General features: G+C 51.9%; 7 protein-coding genes across 7 annotated transcripts; 4 read left to right on the forward strand and 3 right to left on the reverse strand.

Annotated features, from left to right (window-relative positions):
* Window positions 1-378: 378 nt before the first annotated feature.
* Window positions 379-1440, forward strand: STEHIDRAFT_133268 (uncharacterized protein; the record flags this gene model as incomplete). The annotated part of the gene is made up of 6 exons (XM_007307412.1): window positions 379-561; window positions 647-754; window positions 819-918; window positions 975-1034; window positions 1092-1317; window positions 1371-1440. The coding sequence occupies 6 exons, from the start codon at window positions 379-381 to the stop codon at window positions 1438-1440; spliced, it is 747 nt and encodes a 248-aa protein (XP_007307474.1).
* Window positions 1441-1637: 197 nt separating this feature from the next.
* Window positions 1638-2853, reverse strand: STEHIDRAFT_62896 (uncharacterized protein; the record flags this gene model as incomplete). Its single annotated transcript, XM_007307192.1, has 5 exons — window positions 1638-2092; window positions 2165-2225; window positions 2295-2468; window positions 2634-2721; window positions 2792-2853. 5 exons carry the CDS (start codon window positions 2851-2853, stop codon window positions 1638-1640), a joined length of 840 nt encoding a protein of 279 aa, XP_007307254.1.
* Window positions 2854-4271: 1418 nt separating this feature from the next.
* Window positions 4272-6085, reverse strand: STEHIDRAFT_141141 (ferredoxin reductase-like C-terminal NADP-linked domain-containing protein). Its single transcript, XM_007307413.1, has 7 exons — window positions 5724-6085; window positions 5568-5649; window positions 5339-5495; window positions 4860-5274; window positions 4747-4774; window positions 4613-4673; window positions 4272-4516 (listed from the first exon to the last, which is right to left on the reverse strand). The coding sequence occupies exons 1-7, from the start codon at window positions 6004-6006 to the stop codon at window positions 4502-4504; spliced, it is 1041 nt and encodes a 346-aa protein (XP_007307475.1). The 5' UTR covers window positions 6007-6085; the 3' UTR covers window positions 4272-4501.
* A 283-nt stretch (window positions 6086-6368) lies between these two features.
* Window positions 6369-10281, forward strand: STEHIDRAFT_83382 (uncharacterized protein). Its single transcript, XM_007307414.1, has 3 exons — window positions 6369-7369; window positions 7442-7609; window positions 7675-10281. Exons 1-3 carry the CDS (start codon window positions 6588-6590, stop codon window positions 9155-9157), a joined length of 2433 nt encoding a protein of 810 aa, XP_007307476.1. The 5' UTR covers window positions 6369-6587; the 3' UTR covers window positions 9158-10281.
* A 229-nt stretch (window positions 10282-10510) lies between these two features.
* On the reverse strand, window positions 10511-11879 carry STEHIDRAFT_170646 (Golgi apparatus membrane protein TVP23; the record flags this gene model as incomplete). Its single annotated transcript, XM_007307415.1, has 10 exons — window positions 10511-10716; window positions 10779-10844; window positions 10904-10974; window positions 11032-11041; window positions 11108-11139; window positions 11202-11291; window positions 11345-11392; window positions 11461-11562; window positions 11612-11634; window positions 11693-11879. 10 exons carry the CDS (start codon window positions 11877-11879, stop codon window positions 10593-10595), a joined length of 753 nt encoding a protein of 250 aa, XP_007307477.1. The 3' UTR covers window positions 10511-10592.
* A 310-nt stretch (window positions 11880-12189) lies between these two features.
* Window positions 12190-13921, forward strand: STEHIDRAFT_101502 (uncharacterized protein; the record flags this gene model as incomplete). Its single annotated transcript, XM_007307416.1, has 4 exons — window positions 12190-12472; window positions 12540-12702; window positions 12755-13699; window positions 13782-13921. The coding sequence occupies 3 exons, from the start codon at window positions 12190-12192 to the stop codon at window positions 13659-13661; spliced, it is 1353 nt and encodes a 450-aa protein (XP_007307478.1). The 3' UTR covers window positions 13662-13699; window positions 13782-13921.
* A 1624-nt stretch (window positions 13922-15545) lies between these two features.
* STEHIDRAFT_83389 (P-loop containing nucleoside triphosphate hydrolase protein) lies at window positions 15546-20839 on the forward strand. The gene is made up of 10 exons (XM_007307417.1): window positions 15546-16021; window positions 16205-16386; window positions 16462-16619; window positions 16685-16784; window positions 16848-17059; window positions 17134-17208; window positions 17266-17451; window positions 17516-17989; window positions 18061-18189; window positions 18251-20839. The coding sequence occupies exons 2-10, from the start codon at window positions 16215-16217 to the stop codon at window positions 20711-20713; spliced, it is 3969 nt and encodes a 1322-aa protein (XP_007307479.1). The 5' UTR covers window positions 15546-16021; window positions 16205-16214; the 3' UTR covers window positions 20714-20839.
* The last annotated feature ends 408 nt before the right edge of the window (window positions 20840-21247 follow it).

Raw genomic sequence — 21247 nt, forward strand, 5'->3', positions numbered from 1 at the left:
CTTCAATTGGGTGGAGTCGTCTGGAGAAGCCTGGCAAAGAGACAGGCCCTTTGCACCAGTTGTGCGGCCACAAATTGAACAGTTATTAGGGCTACAGTATTGGTGTATTCGGTATGTCGAAATACCCATACTAAGACGCTCTCGGGTTCCGGTCGTGGCGAGTACTTCTCAGCTGTGTGGCCCAAGTTCAACGGAGAGGTCACTTCGGCTTAACCCGGGTTGCCGTCCCACGATTGTACCCCTAACCCATGCTCTCCATCGACACTCCTCACTGTGTGGCCCCATCTCGAGCAACTCTCACCTCGACTACGACGTACACTTCTCATGCATCGAGCATCTAGATCAGAGCAGTCTTCTTCTCTTTCATAGTCGTAGACTATGTGGTTCTTTCGCGCCAAGACCCTTGAAGGCTTCGCCTACCTCACCGTCTGGCTCGTCTTCATCTTTCTCATAGCTATTTCCTGTGTGGCCCTCCTCGCCGAAGCGGTCAGGTCATCTCCCACTCGCTCATGGAAGCACAACTACAACGTCTTCGTTCTCGGAGGAGCATACTTTATCGTCGTATGTTCAATCTTTTCCTCCTAAATGATTGTGTGTCGAAGACTATGCGCAAATGCTGAGGGAGTGAACATCAATTTTTTGGTAGATTGTGATGTCGATTGCGCTATGTCTGAAACGACGTATTTCAATGTTCAGAAGGATGCAGAGGATCTCGAAGGGCCATATGGCTATTGGGAAGCACGACATACCTGCCGTGAGCTCACTGCAGCACGATGCCTGAATCGGGTGCCTCTGACATATCTGTTACCTGTCACCAGCCCGTCCACGAACTTATTCTGCAACAATATGCTCGCACGGCGCTCATTGCATATAAGGCGATACCTACAGACGTTCAGCATGAAGGCTGGGGACACCCAAGTGCGCTCAATATCTCTCCTACAGGATACTCTTACATACTGACAAGACTGATCTAGACTCTAAGTATCCGGAGGTACATTATCGACGCGCACTCTTAGACTCGGTCCGAGAACTTGGTATACTTACTCATTCCATTCAGCACTTCTCTCTCTAATGTGCTCGATATATGACAGACTCTCTCGCTCGTCTGCTCATTCCCAGTCAACCTCGGATGCGTCCTCGTGACCGAATACTCCATCATTTTCGCTTCATTGCACCTCTCCTTCCGAAGGACCAAGACGGACTCTCTCCGCTGCAATACTATGACTCTGCCATTCAACTGGCTAGGAATGCGGAAAGGGAACCTACTGAGAGGGAATATGAAATTGGAATTAGTGCGGCCAGGCAGATCAAGACTATGTCGGTGCTTTCGCATTCATCTCTTCTCACTGGATCCTGATAGTCATCGCTAGACTGGATGAGGTTACGCAGGAGATGATGGAGGGGTCTAACATCGACCTGACTCTAAATGGTTATAGTTGACCCTTCCGACGTTCAAGTTTTATTTAGTATACCCTAATCGCCCTGGTCCGTTGGATTTCATGCATTTTCTCACCCTTCGAGCCCTCTATGCATCTTCACTGCATCCGGACGCCATGTATCTTTATTATCATCTATTCAATCATATCCTAGCATTCGATCATACCAATTTCTCCAACGCTTATCTTTCCACCGATACTTTAGTGAAGGCCGTCTTCATACACCTTCTTCCAACTCTCTCTACTTACCCAAGCCTTCCAATAAGCGCTAACCCTCCTGTCCACTGGCTTACCTACTAAATTCTTTCCCAAGACCTCCATCGCATCCTCACCGCCCTTCGCACCTTGAGCAAACGAAATCCTTGCCAACCACGCACCCAAATGATAGTCATCCACACCCGGCCTCTCCCCTCCTATGAAATTCCCTTCTTCGACTTTCTTGTCCTCGAGAAGCGCCGGCAACGTCGTGGAAAGGAATGCGGCGATGTTGTCCCAGAGAGCGGTCGACCTTGCGAAGAAGCCGGATTTGGCGGTCTCGGGGACTTGGTTGTTCAGGAGAGCGACGAGGCCGCCTACCTGGGCGATTTTGCGCTCGTAGAAAGAGGAGTAGGGTGCAGCACCGGGACTCTCGGAGTGCTTTTTGAGGTATCCGAGGCCTAGAGACCCGGAGTCACATGTGATTAAGTGGTTAGCAGGTGTAAGTGGGAGAGGGCCAGGAGAGAACTGACGGGCTTTGATAGAAGCACCAGGCAGGCCGTTCGCCTTTGCTTGGAGTTCCTCTTCATTGCGCTAATTCCACGGTACACGTCAGTCTTTTAGCCCGGGTTCCTCTAAAGATCTTGTTGGCTAGGGACGTACAGAAGCTACGAACGCGAAATTCGGATCCAGCGCATCTTCATGCAGTTTATCCACTAGCGAAGACCCGGGTGCGACCTTGACAGACGAGTGCTCGACCATCCATTCGATGGACGACTTTGTGCTGTCGTAAACTTTACCATCGGCGGCGAGGGCAGGGATCGTTGCGTTGGGAGCCTTTCCCATACCGAGTCATAAGTACCACCATCGGCAAAGTGGAAATATCAGCTTTCTGACGCAGCGGACCGGTCGAACGGGGGTGAAGAGAACGGGGGTAATCTTGTAGAGAAAGATGGGTGCGATTGATGGTGCGGAGTATGTGAGTGTGTACGGCGTGCTCACAATTTTGATATATTCAGGATCGAAATTCTCGCCTGCGCGGAGATCGATGACTTTTCGGTCGACCTTACCCGCCATGTCGAGCTCATCGCTGTTCGCATACGCAGACATCAGCGAAATCGAGCGGATAATCTGCGCCGAGGGATGGAAGATGTGCTCACTAAGCGAGTTCGGCGGCAGCAGACCAGACTGACTTGTGGAACTCGTAGAGGATGGGCTGCATGGCGGGCGATTGTAAAGACCGAATATGGTGGACGTTGTGGATGTCAACGTTAGAACCGGAAAAATAGACTGGGCGGGCTTACCTTCGACATGTTATGAGTACACCTGCGGAAGACGTTATGCTGTGGAGGGGCAAAATCGGAGGGATTGTCGACGTTCAACAGGACGTCAATGCGTCATCATTATATACTGTCCGGACACACTGAATAATCTGTGAGCTAAGATGGCATCTAACTCCCGATTCCGAAGGCGAACTGAATTCCAACCACCGTGCAAGTGGGTATTAGTTCACACGGACGACGGAGATACACAACAGAGCAGCATAAGACTGTCACTTTGCCGGCCCCTGAGTGCCTTTCACATGCCCGACGTGAGGAGTCCCACCCACATTCATGAGGCCCCGTCAATGGATCGAATGGGCACAATATTGTTCTGACAATGGACAATGAGCGTATGTGTACTTCCTGAGGATAAACAAATGTGGATGAACTCGAAAAGGAGAACAGAACGTCGCAGATGGTAGTATCTGTCGGAGTGTCCTTTGAGTTGACACGATCATCGATCGACGCCGATTGTACAAACTCGCCACCCAGTCGGGTACGGCAGGTGCCATTGTGGCCCAATCAAACCTTAGGTTGAGGATCTTCAACTTGCTTGAGCACCGCTATGTAAAACACCAGTATATAAATAAAGCATGAGACTCACAACAAACACCTAACCGAATCTATGTATTTTTTACTCCGTAACAACTCAGCCAAACGGCGTGGAATCCGGAGCATTGAAGTCGGCCCTACTAGTACTAGTAGTATGGAGGAACGACCCTAGTCCATCCCTCAGTTCCTCCAGTTTCCGCTCTATCCTTGACTAGAACTGTTCGCGCACGGGGACGCTTTCAGTTTTGATCAAGACACTGGACCTCCGAGTATTTAAGCCAGGGCCGGTTGGGTGGGGTTTAGTCCAATGAGGGTATCACATCGAAGTCCGAATACTGTGTCATGGACATCCAGATATCTCGCCATGAATAATCTCCATCCTCGTCTATTCTCAAGGGCCAATAGTCCACCGTGACGAACAAGATGAATATATCACGGCCTACTACGGTCGTCAAGTCCAGTTTGTTTCGATGTGGAAAGTTCGTGCGCAGGTGTCGGTTCAGGCATGGAACAAGTCGGGACGGCCGAGAGGATGAGAAAGAACGAGAACGAGGACTAGAGAGGACCAGAACTGCGTGCGTTACGTTGAGAGTTATGGTCGTAGGCTCGTAGCCGAACGAAGAGGCGCGCTAGTTCCTGATGCGATCGTTGGGGTCGGAAACTGTACTGTGGGGAAGAGGAGTAATTTGGGGAAGGAGACCTGGAGATAGAGATGACAAGCGGGACAACTTATAGGATCACAAAAAAGACTTTGACTTTGAGCCGGAAATGATAAGAATATCAATCGCGAGCGAGGTTGATGGCCTGCCGTGCATATTCGAGTGCTCATGATGAATAGATCGTTCTACATACATTCTATGTGCAAGGTGCAATGTGCGATGTGCAATGTAGTATGTGAAAGCAAGCAAAGCATCCAGTCATTCTCCATAAACCCATAAAATGAGATGTTGCAAAGCGTCGCCCGTGCGCCATTCCGCCGAAAGGGGGATACGTCGTCTAGAAGAGGAAGACCTGTGCATGCGACGTGATTATCAGTTACATGCGATTAGGAGATATGATATGCTGGTGCGGGATGGGATGCGGCGAGGGCGTGATGCGTGTACGTACCTGGTCGACGAGTTTGCTGACGGTGCGCGGTGCGGGGTACTTGAGCTCGTCGAGGTATTTCCTAAGAAGTATGATGCGTCAGGTTACGTCCTGTAATGCGGCGCTTGCAGAATGGATAATGAAGGAAGGCTCACTTCATGGCATTCATCATAGGTGGAGGACCTGTTTCACAATGGGGATAGAAATGAGCGCCATGACCATCGCGTTCTGACAGCAGCATGGAGTGAGTGACTCGAATTTTACGCACCACAAAGCAGAATCTTGATATTCGAATCCGTAGGCGGCAACTTCGCCTCAATCTGCTGCTTGCTAACGAACCCAACCCCGCCCGTCCATCCCTCCGGCGGGTTGTTCAGCACGTAATACACCGTGAACCTCTTCGGGTACTTCTCGGCCAGCTCATCCAACTCTTTCTTCAGGAGGATGTCCTCATAGTTAACGTTCGCGTAGATGAGGCTCAGTTTCGTGAAGTCGAGTGGGTTTTTGAGCGCGGCGCGGATGATCTGGAGCATGGGTGTGATCCCGGTACCGCCGGCGATCATGCCGAGTTCGCGAGAGAGGGAGGGGTGGTAGGTGAATTGGCCTTTGGGGCCTTTGACGCGGACTTTGTCGCCGATTTTGAGGAGGGAGACGTAGCGAGAGATGTTACCCTTTTCGTATGCCTATAAATGCGAACAGAGAATATTGAGACGCAGTTCGAACATGGTAGAAAGTCCAGGGACGTACCTTGATGAGAAGGTCGAAATGGCCGCGGTCATCGTCGCTGCTGGTGGGCGTGTAGCTACGCATGATATCCTTGCCATTGATTTCAGCAGAGACGGATATGTGTTGGCCGATGGGGAGACCAAGGATGTCATTAGGGTTGGGGAGAGCAAACCGGTAGCTAATACATGAAGTTGTGACGCGTCAATCAGCATGGGCGTACACCTGCGTGCATAGATAGAAACGAACGTACATTGCAGTATTTGGAGAAAGCTCAATCTTCTCCGTCAGAGGGAACTCTTTCCATTCCTTCGGATCGAGGACGGGCTTCTTCGCTGTGCGAGGACGCGCGTGGTGAGCGAACGGGTCGCGTTGAGATCCTCGCGTGACGAGCAGTAATGGGACTCACGAGTGCGCCCGAATTTGAAGAAAAAGAAGGCGCCGCTCGCGAGAGCAAGTGCGATAGCAACCAACTGCGTGAGTTGGTTGTTTTGGATGTCGAGGAGGTTCGATGACATGGTGTCGTTGGCGGACCGGGAGCTATCGGAGGCGTTGAGACCGAGGAGGATGAGGCTTGATACGTCGTAGCCTGCTTCACGAAGCTTGTTGCCGATAAACCAGTGTGCACCGAAGAGGACGACAGAGAAGGAGAGGAAGGAGCCGACGAAGAGGAGTTGGGGAGTGTTTGGCATCGTTTTAACCCCAGGTCGAACGATATTTGTAGCGGGCTGCTTTGCTAAATGTTAGCGGGCGTTCGCCGCGCGTAACTTGCCGGATCGTTCGGAAGAGCGTCTGGAAGGAGACGTTCAAGTCGATAGGGTAAGCTTACGAGCGCGTTCGTTTACGAAGACGAACAATCTATCCACGACAAACAGCGATGTGCTGTGAAAGACAACTCTCTCGTTGCATTCGGAGCAGAGAGGCAGGTGCCACACCGCACTAACGCCACCGTAACAGCGGCAACGAGCGCCGGCGTCCTCTATGCAACGCCGGCGGTCGGCCCGGGAGGTTGACCGTCGATGGTTGGTACTCCGCTAGGGAAAGGCCTCAGCTTGACACCGAACGACCAAGTGCGCCTGCTCCCGCTGCCAGCGTCCCCGCCTGGTCCCCCTTCCCCGCCCCAGCTCACGGCCAAGTCCCCTTCGTTCTCCAGGGCATCCCGTGCTGCTCATTACCCCGGCCTTGCACTCCCTTTGCATCGGCCTTATTCTCTTGCTTTTTTCCTCCTTTTATTATTATTATTCCACGCAGCGCGTGTCTCCCAAAGCTCCCCATGCAAGGCCGCTTACAACCCCCTCCACGTCCAGCAAAGGCTGCATCGGCAATTCGCAAGAAGGGACCGCCAGCAGGTCTGCACATAGAGACCCCCGGCATTCATGGCAATGGTCTCCTCGCACCTCCAACCGCCGACAGCTCTGCGTCCTCTGCAGCTGTCTCTCCTGCAACCTCAGAGTCGGGTTTTTCCTTTCCGCCACCTCCCAAAGGTCGAGTTCGTAACATGAAGAGTCTGTCTCTCATGCTTCCCTCCGCTCAGTCTTCGACTAGCTCCCTTGCAATTCCTCCAGCGGAAGAACCGCCGACCAGCGCTGTTCCACCACCCTCTGCAGGCCGAAGGCGCACATCTGTCTCCTCGTTGCCGGTACCCACTGCCCCAGCCTTGTTGCGTGGCGAAGAGGACGGTTCTCCCTCCGCACCCTATGTCGATGGCCCGATCGAGATTCTTCCTCGCATCTACCTCGGTGCGGCTCACAATGCCACTGACTGGGCCATGCTCCGCCAGAAGGGCATCAGGAGCATCCTCAACGTTGCACGAGAGGTAGCCTCTCCTCTCGATAGTGTCAACACACAGCAGCACCGCGGCTTCGCCTCGATGTCCGACCTTCACGTTCAGCAGGATGACTTTTACCCGGCGCACAAACTCAGCGGCCGTCCAGCCCTGTACTATCTCAAACTCCAATGGTCTCACGGTCAGTCCGACCTTGTAAAAAATGGATTCGCCACAGCCATGGCGTTTGTCGACCGTGCGCACGAGCGTGGAGATGGCGTTTTGATCCAGTGGGTTCCTTCACACCGGCCGGCTATCATTTTCTCTTTTCCTGACCCTGCTTTTCCCGCGTTTTCGTCCAGTTGCCAACTAGGTATCTCGCGGTCAGCGACTCTCGTTATCGGACTTGTCATGCGAGCCGCTGCGACGAAATCAGCTTCCGTGCCCCCTGAGATTTGGGCGCTGAAGGGGATGCAGGGTGCTTATACCTACGTGAAGGAGAAAAGTCCATGGGTTGGACCAAACATGTCGTGAGTATTGCAATCAGCCCCTGGCGTTGCCATCACGTGCTCACCGGCCTCTCTGGATTTTCTAGACTCATTTATCAACTCCTTGACTACGAACGCAATTTGACCGGAGGATCTTCCTCTCCAGCTGGTTCGAATCATTCTCGGACGTCCAGCGATGCGGCTGATGAGGAATGGGGCCGCCGTCGTGCCATGCTCGATGAGGCTTCGGAGCCGGAGGATGAGGATCGTGAGAATCCAGAAATCGCACGCGAAGCTCGGGCCTTGGATAAAGCGATGGAGGATCGTGTCGTCGCTCGCAAAGCGTCTAGCTCATCGATCGGTTCAGGCATTGGGATGGGTGCCGCATGGAAAAATCGTTACGGTTCATCGCGTAAGCGAGCAGGATCTGTTGCGAGCAACGGGACTTCAAATAGCATGCTCAGCGAGGATCTGGTCGAGGAGGACGAGGAACAGGAATTGCTTGGGACTGGAGGCGGGTTCGATGCCACGAGTATCGACAATACTTCGCCGGATGTCCTGGAAGGAGCTCACTCGAGTGATGACGATCATTACGCTAGTCAAGCTACGCCCATGGCGTCCCGCCTGCAACGTCCTCAGATCGTCGTGCTACCGTCCGCTCCTGCTTCGAAGCCGTCATTCACGCTACCACCAGTTCCTTCAGGCATACGCAAGAGGGCACAAGGGATGATCGCTCCTTCGGCACCAGCTACCAAGTCCACTTTCTCGCTCCCGCCTATGCCTAAAACTGCAGCTAAGTCCTCGTTCGACCTGCCCCCGGTACCGAAAACGGCAGCGAAGTCCTCGTTCGACCTTCCTCCGATACCCAAAACAGCATCAAAGCCTTCGTTCGATCTCCCACCAGTTCCGAAGATGGCATCAAAGTCGTCGTTTGACCTCCCGCCTCTCAATACCAGTGCCGTTGGTGCAGCAGCTAAGAGGCGTCGGCCGCCACCATTAGGAATACTTCCTCCCGTTCCTCACTCGCCCATCGCGACCGTCGAATCGACGCCGTCAACATCGGTATCGTCCGCTCGTTCTATCCTCCTAGCGCAACCTCAACATTCGCAACCTCAGCTACCGCCACGCGCACGAACCGTTTCCCGGAGACCCATACCCCCACCTTTGCAGATCATGTCCCAATCCAACTCCTCCCAAAAATCACTGCTGCTCTCGGCGGCCTCGACGTCGTCAAGTCGGAGTCACGGTAGTAGTAGCCGAAATTCCCGTAGCTCGAATGGCTCACGCAGTTCACACCAGCACCCACTCTTCACGCCATCCTCCCAGACGCTCTTTGTGTTCCCGCCCTCGCCTACGCAGCCTTCCGCGTCGTATATCTCGGGCTCAGCAACACCGTCGGCTATGACCTTGACGTCCAATCCTATGCCTATACCGTTTCCGACGATCTCGACGCCGAGGTTATCGAGTTTGAGGGGCCAGCAAGGAAGCAGTGGGAAGTCAAGAGGATTCTTTGGGATAACGACAGCGCCAGTGACTCCGACCACAGCGCATTCGAGAGTCGATGCGCGGGGATGGTTTGGCATGAAATGAAGCACTACGATCATAATGCTTTACGCTTCATGACCAGACCGCCTCACTCATTTTCGCGTTTTCGTCTTCATTGGTGGATGTACATCTAGTTCGCACGGTACGATCTGACGAGACATTTGACATGCCGGACAGTTTTCTTCGCATTTTGATTTATTTTCTCTGTCGTCACGCGCTTCACTCACTCGCACGTTGGACCTCATCCGCACTTCATTGCACTTGGCTCATCTTTTTTTGGCTTCCAAGCCTCGTTCTCCGTTTCTCGTCTCTTCGCTCGCCACATTGCATTGTTGTACAACTCATCCTTCACGCACACGCAATCTCGCTTTCGCACCTCACCTCATCGGACTCGACATTTTTCCTTGCAGCCGTGCAACCTCACATCCCCTCACTCATCGATATTCATCTGTCATCCTCAATTCATCCCCCTTCCGTCTCACCCTTCTCCTCCCCGCTGTCCGACTTGCACTGCTGCATTTTCTCTCCATTTCCGTTTTTTCTCCGTCCTCGCAAGCGTGTTCGTTTCATCGTTTGGCCCGAGTTTTGTTCAGTGTGTATCATTTTTTACTTCTTTTCTTTGTCCATCTATCTTCATCTTCATCCTCAACTGATTTTATTTCTGCCTTCCGCCCCATCATCTCTCAGTCCGTCTGTCCATCTGTCCGTGCAACCATCTATTTACAGCGGCCGGTTCCGCTTCATCATCTTCATCCACCTACACACCTTCCGAGCGCCGCATCGTATCCTTCAATCGGCGTTCGAAAGTCGACTTCATTCCTGGTTCACTGGGATGTTCGACCTTGTGCTAACGCCCATGCTCAACGCGTCGCGCTCTTAGCCTTTCAATCTCGCCTTTGTCTTGTTTTCCCCTTTTGCTGTATGCATACCTATGGATATGGATATATATGTACCTATACATTTATGTCGATCATCGCTGACATCGAGGCATCGAGGAGAGTGTTTCTTCATCTCGAGACGATTCGGACTTAGTACATATTGCCCGTGGTTCCGTAGCTTACAGTAAGCTTACAATAAGGTAAGGAATGAGGGAAGAAGGCAGCAGAGGCTTAGCGTAGCGTAGTGTGGTAATTTGTGGTGGCTCGTAGTTCAAAGGAAATATATAACAGCATGGATAGAAGGAAAGGTATACTACATTGATGTTTATTGCCCTCGTTTTTGTACGGACTTGAACGTTGAAGAGGATGGATCTAGACGAAGTGCGGACAAGTTATCCATCGGAATACTTTTGAAGCAAGGTGAAGACGAGGCGTCGTTGTTTGAGAACTCGTCACTGGCGGTAATTCCTTGCGCACCGGCCGAGAGACGTGACAAACCCGCAGGACGCCAGTTGGCCGGGAGGACCCAAGATACTGCATAGAAACGAATAGCAAGCACAGGCTAGAATAATTATGGACTGGTCGTCCTAAAGTCCAGTGAATCATCCAAATACCCTCCCAACACTGTTTTTGATCGCCCCAGTAAGTATCTGCCCTCCAAAGCCTCCCATGCCCATGCTCCAGCCCCCGGCATTGGCAGCCCAGCGTTGTCTTGCGTCGCGATCGCTAGAGTAGGGATGAACAGGTGGGTACGGGTGAAAGTAGGGGAGAAGGGCAAAGATACGTACGCGTACGTGAATCCAACGACGTTCGTCATGTTGAAGACAAGAGCGAGGATAACGATGGGGACAAAACTGATGGCGTGATGGTGGGTTAGTGTGGCACTTACACGGGAACCAAAGGTTGGACGTACGAGAGATTGAACTTAAGAAAAGAGACTATAAGGAGTACGATCCAAAGAGCGGGGAAGGTGTAAAGCGCAATCTGGGGGATAAAATGAGTCAAAGGAGACATGGGATTGAGGGGGGCGGTTCAACATGCCCAGAACATCCTGTGTGACATGCATGGATATATTTTAGTATGGCCAAGTCGAAAGACGGTGGGTGAGATATCTGACCTTGAGTCAATTGGGTTGGCTGGTCGGGATGGCTATTGAAGTGCTAGAAGTTAGTAATGTTGGAAAGGGGCTGTGGTGGATGAACGAAACGTACGTCTCGGCTTTCGAACACCCAGTAACTCTCACCATCGTCGTCCACCTGGTTCCAAAATCGCAAGCCTACCAATGTCCGGCCTGAAACGTTCTGTAAAAGTATATAAACAGCAAGGCAGGTGACGAATTAAAGCAGAGACGTACACGGCAGTTCCAAAAGTCCATCGCCAATAGGACAACAACTACGACCGTCTAGACCAGAGACAGTGCGTTGGTACGTGGGTAGCGGACGAAATGGCCAGAGAGCACAATAAACTGACAGATATGACATAGTTGCTTGTGAAGAACCCGCAGAGGATATATGTTGTGATCGCGGCTATTCGAAAGAGGAATAGGAAGAACAGAGGGATTGGATGCGCGGACTGTAATGATGTTAGCGCTCGAAGCAGAAAAGCCCGAGTAGTGGCATACCTGTCTGAAGATGCCCGCAATTCCTTCAAGTATTCAGAGCTCATAAGAACAAGTATTTGCCTCATGGACACATCGTCATACCTAACTCTGCATCTCCTTGGTTGGTGGCCATTGCTCCCTGAGTGGCCCGGTTCGTAGGCGTGAGCGTGACTGGTTCAGCACGTCGTGTATTGCTCGCATTTGAATTGATATTTCCTGAGACTGGCTGTGATGAAGCAATAGGCTCGTCGGGCTCGATTGTTTGCAAGAGAGGTGTGGCGACGCTCATGGTGGTAGGGGGTATAGAGGGGTACCTTACCGGTAGCGTGTCGTGTTGGCATTCGATGAAGCGCCACACACAACAGCGACAAACAGACACCCCTGTTCTTGACTCTCATCCCTTCTCGCCTGGTTTCACTCTGATGACGGACATGGCGTCTGCTAGTGACCAGGCAGAACTTCTGCTAGACGAGTCTACTGCTCTTCTCGCTAGTCGTTCAACACCAAGTACAACGCCACAATTTGGTGTCCAACCTCCAGCGATCAATCCACTTGCGAAACAAATTCAACGACAAGGTACTCTTACACTGGATGGAGTCATGTCATCTCCTTCGTTATCTTCTCCGGCCGAGAAAACTGCCTACAAACTGCTCGTTTGCCTTCGTCTATTGGCAATATACCAAACATTGCGCTCGGCGAAACCGGATGTCTATATACAATGGGAGGAGGACGAAGAGAGAGACAAGTCAATTCGAGACCTCGAAACGCGAATATACCTGGCTTGGAAAGAGTTCATCGAAGAGGGGAGGGTGGGGGACGATATACATGCTTGTCTATGGACGGCATTTCCACTAGAGGATGGAGAAGCTCCTCGTGCAAGGGGTATGTGCATAACCTACATAAGGTCAACAGACTTTGTTTTTGAGTCTCACAAAAAACCATATCACAGTGGTGGATTTCCTTGCTCTGGCAGATTCTCCACCAAGTCTGCTGTCTCATTCACTCGTGTCTCTGAGTTTTTCCCACTCTTGGAAATTTGGCCGACACGGACCCCTGGCGAACACTCTGCTAGGCCGTCTTGCACAACAATATGACGAGCTTGCGACACCTCGGTGAGACTACCTTAACATCAACATTACAGCAATAGCCTAACGCCCCTTCTAGAGGCCTTCATTTCATCGACTTCGTCATCCAGTTGGGATACCTTGCACTGCTGATTCACTATATCCTTCGCCCGCCGGACAGGCCTATACTGACTCTAAATGACCACCGCGTGGACGCGCGAGCAGTCGCCCTCATCGTATATTCATTTGCCTCAATCTGCCGTGCCTCGAGCGCGTACATAGTTCCATCTCTTCTGGTCTTCGTCTCGTTCATCTACTGCCTCCCCGCGTTCCCATACGCCGGAGAAAGTCCATACATCTTCCTCCTCGCCTCATTGGTATTACATATAGTATCGCTCCATCTACCCATCGCCCCTGGCCTCAATTTTATTAAGCCTCCTCGTCAAAGTCTCCCGCTGGCGACCCTCCTGTGGACGGAATTCACAACTACGTTCAGCACGATCCTGCTGTTTTACTTCCCCGCTTTCCTGTTGGCGTCCTATCTACTCTCTATTGCGTTAGCGGACTCAATACCCCAAGGCCCTGATCCAGACGCTTTTCGACTGCTTGCAGCGCCGATGGAAACTCGACAGGGATTCGTGGCACTTTGGATCGTTATATTCCTTCTCATCATCGTCTCCACAGGACAACTCATCATATTCAAGTCATCCTCAATCTCGTCTGACCAGCCGAGCGATCCCTGGGATCGATATTCCAAATCTGTCGGCCTTCGTGCTCGAAGAATATTCATTCGAGCCCTTGCGGATTATTCTACTCCATATTTCTTTCCCGTACCATTCAACCTACTACAAGTTCTTCTGATCCGGTTACCTGCGGGCGTCCTACATTGGACAGCCGGAGTAAAGCTTCGGGTAGTACATCATGCGGAAGCTGTACTATGGAGGTTTACCGTTGGTCCTATCGCGATGTTGGTCGAAGGCATCTGTTTGATTTGGAGGTGGAGTTGAGCGGCACAGCCGCCACCCGAGTAACGCTTCTGTTCATTGTGAGTGTCCTACACAATAACTTGACAGAAAATCCAATGCGATCTTGTTCTACCTCTCTTCACGGCGCTAATTTGTCCATAGCGTTTACCTTTGTGAACCTCAGGTACAACTACGCACCTTTGTTGAGAGAAGCCACAGGTCCCTGAGCATCGCCCTCGTTTCGACTATGCCGCGTCCCTCCCGCCACTCGAACCTGTACAGACAGACCAAGAGGTAGCTGCCTTGTTCGATTATCCATCTCATGTTCTAGACGTACAGGGGCTTGGGCCACTGAAGGAGGGGTATAAAACACTAGACTGCTTTCTGCCTGAGATGGCATTGTGCTTTCCCATCCAGCTTTCCATTTTGTATCTCGCAATACAAAGCCAAGTGCCTTCACTTTTCTTTATTGAGGATTATTTGCAGCTACATCTCATCTCTTCTCCATTCTCTCCACGCTCACCAATTGCGCCCAGGACGGCGAACACCTTCTCTCCCCAACGGCACTCTCTTCCGCACGTCATCCCCGATCGTCGATGGCTGGTTCAGCATCCGGCCATGGCGTTGTCGAAAACGGGCGCGCCTTACGGTGTGGTACTCACGAGCACGGCGATGAGGGTACAGATGGCGTGGACTGTACCCTGACGCCTGTCGACGACCTCGAACGCGGTCTTGCTTCATGGTCAGAACCTGCAAGTGTGCCGGCCTATGTCAATCTTCTTGCTGTGCCTCCTGCCGCCATAAATCACACAAACCCTGGTCGTCAACGTCCGTCCACGTCGAGCTCCCACTCTGTATCTTTCGAAGACATGTCTGCGGCACAACAAAGCATTATGTTGCAACACCAAATATACACTGAGCGCTTCGGTGCCTTCTTCGGCGACCACGACCATGTTCAACAGAGGGTTCGGCCTCCTGATGATGCGACCCCCATTTGTTCGAGTGGACACAAGACGCGGGCGAGGATCATGTTCTGGCTTGGGTTGCGTGAGTACATTTCTCACTTTCTTTCTATTCCCTGTTTTCGCAAATTCTCTATCCTCACTAATACTTGTCCGACTCACAGCTCTGTTCTTTCCTCTCATACGAGGCGCCTTGTTCACCGTGTGGCCTGAATCTCCTGTCAACGTGGGCGAGGCGGAAGCTATCCCCCTTGGAGGTGGTGAACGTCGGCAAGCACAACGGAGGCAGGGCCCTAGTTTTCGGGCAGTAGAGTTGAAGTGGGCTAGGCGGTGTCGTGTGGCGTTGGTTTGCTGGGCAGTAGTAATCTTCATGGTCGCCCTTGGTTTTGTCTTCAGGATAATACTCCGTTCGTCTCGTTGATAAGGACAAACAAGGACCACTACCTTTGTTTTTATCTTCTATCTTATCCCTATCTGATACTGTGCGGTGAACATTTTCTCTGGCTTAGAGCCGCGTGGTTGGTCAATGCCATAGCTCTCCTTACGTTCAACTACTGTACTTTAGTCCTGTGGTCGTGTTGGAGGGACAATTGTAAATTGCTGTAACATTCCATAGAAGAAACAATAACTCGACCCGACTCGACAGGCTCAATTCGCCTCTCACGCAATGCGCCACCCGCGTCGCGCCCCACGTGACGAGTGGTTAAACCTTTCGCGTGCGAGTTTCGTGTGTGCGTTTGAGTTGGTCGCGTTCGAGCGCTTTGTGTTGCCTGTCCTTCTTGTTTCTCTTCTCTTACTAAATTATGAGCTCCTCAGACTATTTCGACGATGATCTCGACGAAGGCTTCCTCGACGAACTCGATGCTATCGAAGCTTCCAATATCCAACCACCATCGAAACCTTTAGCGCCTGCTCGAACATCCAAACCCTCTGCATCCACTTCCAAACCCGCCACCTCAGCTCCTAAATCCCCTACAGCACGAAAGATCGGAAAGACCACTACCCTAGAATCAGATGATTATGATATGACATTTGATTATGATGAAAGTGAACTTCAGAAGCTGGACGGCGTCATCGAGGACGCGTACCAGGGCAAGGTGGCTCCTCGCACAGCAGAGGGATCAAGACCCCTAGCTCGCGCACCCTCGAAAGCTGGTCTCCAAACGACATTATTCGGCGATGTACTCGCTCCCACGACAAATAGGACTCGCTCGGAGGGAAATAATAAGGGAGAGGGGTCATCCAGAGGGCCGATGCAGCGCTCGAAGTCGTCGGGTCAGTTGTTTAGGAAGACAAAGGTGTGGGATCATACTGCGTTCTCCAAGACAGGGAAGAGGAAGACGGATAAGGGGAAACGAAAAGCTTGGGATGATGAGAACGATGCGGGTGAGGAAGAAGAGCAGATTGAGTTCGAGCAGTTTCCGGCACCCTCTGTTCCTAGTACGTCTGTTGCCTTGCTGTAGGGTTGTCGCTTACTGATTGCGTTATGAACATAGCTGGGTATGTGTTATATGGTCAATTATCTAGCCAGTTACTGATCACGTCTTCGAAAACCTCATGCGTTACAGACCGGTAAATGTCACAGCTTCAACCCTTTGTTTCCAGAACTCACATTGTCTCCTAGCCGCCACCCATGAAAGTCGAACCAGACCTCCTCGCCACCAAGCAGTGGATATTCCCTCTCAATCGTCCCAAACGAGACTATCAATTCAACATCTCCAAACACTGCCTATTTGACAACACTCTTGTTGCACTACCCACAGGTTTAGGAAAGACGTTCATCGCCGGTGTCGTCATGCTCAACTGTATGTCTGAGCGCTTCTCATGTCACAAAAACTTCCACTGTCCTGCATACTGACGGTATGGTTGGATTATTTCAGTTTATCGATGGTTTCCAGACGGCAAGATAGTCTTTGTGGCACCGACGAAACCACTTGTGGCCCAGCAGATCGATGCATGCCATCAGACTTGCGGCATCCCGGGACGTGATGCTGCCGAGCTGACAGGAAATGTACCCAAAGCTCAGCGGAATAGAGCTGTGCGTATTTGTTTTCAAACTGAGGATATGGCTGTAGACATTGACCATTGACCGACATCGTATAGTGGGCAGAGAAACGCGTATTCTACATGACGCCTCAGACCCTGTTCAATGACCTCTACCAGAACAACTGTGACTGCCGCGATATCGTGCTCCTTGTTATCGGTAAGCTCCTTCCACTTGTCTCACGACTGTACCACGTATTCACTCCGTTCCAACCGTATGCAGACGAAGCACATAAAGGATCAGGCGACTACGCATACGCTACCTGTGTCCGCTATCTCATGGCCAAGAACCCACATTTTCGAGTCCTCGCACTGACTGCCACTCCCGGATCGAACCCAGAAGCAGTTCAAGGGATTGTGGATTCGCTTCACATCAGCAGGATCGAGATTCGGGACGAGCAGAGCTGGGATATCCGTGGATACATCAACAAGAAGGTAGGCATAATTTTGCGAGCAGTCTCGATGCTTGGTGTTGTCTGCTGCTGATGTTCTTGATTTACATGGGGTAGAAAGTAGAGCAGCACATCATCACCATGAACGATGACATTGCAAGGTTGAGAGACATGATCGGGAAGGTTATGAAGGTATTTTTGTCTTGGTCTTTTAAACTCGTCAATCAGGTTTCTAATTTCCTGGGTTAGCCTATGCTGCAGAAGCTCGCCAACGTTGGTATTTTCCGAGGAAATCTAGATCCAGTGCTATTTCATCCCTTCCGAGCACAATCCGCTATGGGCGAAATCCATGGTCGAAAGGACGGCAGACAACTAGCATGGGCATTTCCAGTTCTCAAGAAGGTCGGAGCTTTGGCTAGGGCTATGGGATATCTTGTGCGCATTTGTTTTTATCCCACAACACGACGACATCATGTTTGACTGGTGACCGTTTGTTCAGCTCGAAGCCAGCCAAATGCTGTGCCACCGGTCTCTCAAGGAAGCGGTGGACGGTGACAATAATTCGGACAAGGCCAAGTCAGGGAATAACAAGCTCACTAACGATCCGAACTTTCAAGCGATCATGCGCGAGCTCGATTTACAGGCCCATATAGGATTCGCGGTACACCCGAAGATGGAGAAATTGAAGATGCTTGTGCTCAATCATTTTGGGACAAAGCTACCCGAAGAAGCTGCTGATGCCAACAACGGGGAAGCGATTGGCGCTGGAGTGAATGGTGTTGGTGCTGGCGGTAATAAGGGCAGCGAAGGGGACGACACGCGGGTGATGGTTTTTGTGACGTTCCGAGAGGCGGTGGAACAGCTCGTGGAGTTTTTGAACGAAGAGTCGCCCATCATCAGAGCGACAAAGTTCATTGGTCAAGGGGCGGATAAGGCAGGAAAGAAGGGATTTGCGCAGAAGGATCAGCTCGATGTACGCGCTAATTTTATCTGTTTCCCTTGCTTTTATGTATGGCGTTGCTTGCTGACAACTCGTCATCACAGGTCATTAAACGATTCAAGCAGGGAGAGTTTAATGTTCTCGTTTCGACCTCTATTGGCGAGGAAGGTCTCGATATCGGTGAGATCGACATGATCGTATGTTACGAGTCACAGAAGACCCCCATTCGGATGGTAAGAGCATCCGGTTTCTAACGCACCCGTCATCCCTCACTCACAACTGGTCACCGTGCAGCTCCAACGTGTCGGACGTACAGGCCGTAAACGTGACGGCTACGTCCATGTCCTTCTCGCCGAAGGCCGCGAAGAGCTCAATTGGAACAAAGCACAGGAGTCCTATGCCAATGTCCAAAAATCTATCGTCCGGGGCGAACAGCTCGAGTTCTACGCCGACGTCGAACGTCTCCTCCCTGATCACATCAAGCCTGAGCCTCTGGAGATGGAGATGGACATAGAACCATATGATCGCGAAGAGGCAACAGAGAAGAAGGGAAGGAGTTCGAGCACGAATGGTCAGGGATCAGCGAAGAGGAAAAGGAACGGTGATGCGGAGAGGAATATTCCAGAGGGGGCGAGCAAAGGGTTCGTCAGCGTAGCGGATTTATTGCTCAAGGGTAGTGGGAAGAAGAGGAAGATGTCCAGTGTGGCTGAGTTGTTGAAGGCAGGCGAAGAGGACTCGACAGACGATGAGATCGAGGCAGGAATATTTGGGGCACGGAGAACGGTGTCTATGCCTGCTAGGTCTGAGGAACAGTCGGAGAAGACTAAGGGCAAGGAGAAGGAAAAGAGGAGCGTGAAGAGGAAGAAGACGACTGAAGGCAAAGAGCCGAAGGTGAAAAAAAAGAAGACCAAGGCAGAGCGCACAGCGCTGCCTTCCGTTCCTCTCAGCCAAGCCAACATAGAGGATGAGGACGACCTAGCAATTGAACAGGGCTTCCTGTATGACGACGCAGCGCAGGCAACAGCGGCTCCATCGGCTCGCAAACGACGGAAATCTGTCGATCCGCCTTCTCGCTCACCGGCTCGGGTTTCTTCCCCAGACATGCCTCTCGCCGATGGGCGCTCCTCTCCTGACGTTCCCCTGGCGTCTCAGCAATCCGTCATCGACGTCTGCACGCCTTCCGAGCGTGACTCTCCTGCTTCGCCCCCTGCGCATATTCCCTCTCCATCTAATACCAAGGCACGTCATAAGTCCATGGCCAAATCCAAATCAGCCCCAGCACGAGCATCCACCTCCAGGAGCCCCTCGAACCGAGGATCCCCGCGTGCTCTTGACGACAATGTAAACGATAAAACGGCTGGCCGCGACCTCTCTTGGCTGTTAGCAGATTCCTCCGATGGTGACGGCGTGGGCAGAGCTTTTCGCTCATTATCGCCACAAGTTCACAAACCTTCCGTGCGGTCAGCAACTAGTTCATCCGACATCGAATTTGTGGACGATCCGCCACCCGTGGATGTCGGGTTCGTTCGTTCGAGTACACTTCTTCGCAGGTCAAATCACTCGCCGACCAACGAGGATAGTGATCTGCCTGGCTCTGACATCGAAATCGAGGACGATGAGTTCGAGAACCCTATAGCCCAGAATACCGTCTCCGTCTCCGTCTCCTCCGAATCTTCGAAGTCCCACACGGGCCACTCACCAATGTTCAAGTCAGCTCATCAACCGGGTGATACACCTCCTACGCCTTTACAGGACGAAGACGAAGACGACGACCCTCTCTTGCTTGCCTCTCCTAAGGGCTCGCCAGAGCCTGCATATCCTGTAAACGCTTTGGGGAAGAAGCGAAAGCTGTCGGCGTTCGTCGAACCTTCATCTCCTCTTGTCGCCCCTTCGCATTCATCCGACCAACCCGAGGATATCGATGATCTCCAGCCGAGTCAACCCGTACGTGCAGCAGGTGGAAGAAAGAAACGAGTGGCCGTTAATGATCTTTTCTCGTCACCTTCGGCCACGGCCATGCCTCCCTCTCCTTCGCAAAAGCGACTCCGACGTCCTCCTTCACCTGCCGCTGAAGAGTCTGAAGATGGTCCGCAGCCGACTTTTCCCGTGCGAGCGGCAGGCGGAAGAAAGAAGCGCGTGACAGCGAAAGACCCACTTTCGTCGCCCGTGGTCATGCCCCCTCCTTCACAGAAACGCCTCCGACGTCCGCAGGACTCACCCCCTTTGGGTTCCATGGGCCCACCTGACTTACCGAAGACTCCCAAGGTACCGAAATCTCGAATATCCAGGCCGACGTCCAAGAAACTGAAGTTCAGAGACGCTGCTGAGGCTGCGCGAGCGAATCCCTGGATCGATGTCGAAGCATCACACTCGGGTGACGATGTGAGTGGTGGTGAATATTCCGACGATGACGATCTCGCACGTCTGGATCACTCTTCTGAAGATGGTCATGGGTTCATCGCAAACGATGGCTCCTTCACCCAGGCCTCACCTTCGTACGATCAATACGCAGTTTATCGACAAAGTCTTATGTCGCAGGCTCCATCTAGAGCTGGGCCTGTATTCAGGAGTAGACCAAGAGGACGAGGAGCGGCGTTCCGTGGCGATGGTGTAGGTGAGGCAGGCTCGAGTCGAAGGAGGAATGTTACGGTCTCGAGCTCACCTAGAAGATCGGATGAAGAGCCGGACGAATATGCTTTTGGAAGCTTTGCCGTGGATGATGAGGATATTTCATTTGCGCCCTCCAGTGATTTGTGAAGAGTGTGGTTATTGTCTCCCTCACAACGATTGTACATGACGCCTGCCGTGACTTTGGTTTTGATCTTGTTATCTTACTATGGGTTATGAGGCAGATGGACTCCAATTACGCTACTTGAGTAATACGTACCTTCATGTTTTAGTCGCAGCAGAATGCATATGATTCTGGACTCTGAAGACGAGAGGATGATGTCTTCAGCGAGTCTTATCAGCGTTACATCTCCGAGTCAACTTGCTAGACCCGGCCTTTTCAAGTGTCGGGAAGTTTCGGAACGTCGCCTTGCAATATCAAACTGTGGAGGACACTTCAAGGCCCGTCGGTACCCAATTCAGTGGTTTCGTTCAAGTTCCGCCGCAGAACACCGTCAACAAACACAAAACATCGGGGTACGGAGCGTGATGGGTACAACTTGCCCACAAGGGGACGAATAAACCGGAGGAGAGGGTTGTAATGTGCCGTGATCTCTCGCGATCGTCCTCCGAAGCCTCAGGAGACAACCTGAAATTTTCGGCAGCAAAATAGATACTTTAGGT

Source organism: Stereum hirsutum (assembly GCF_000264905.1).
Source record: "Stereum hirsutum FP-91666 SS1 unplaced genomic scaffold STEHIscaffold_13, whole genome shotgun sequence".
NCBI classification, from domain to species: Eukaryota; Fungi; Basidiomycota; class Agaricomycetes; order Russulales; family Stereaceae; genus Stereum; species Stereum hirsutum.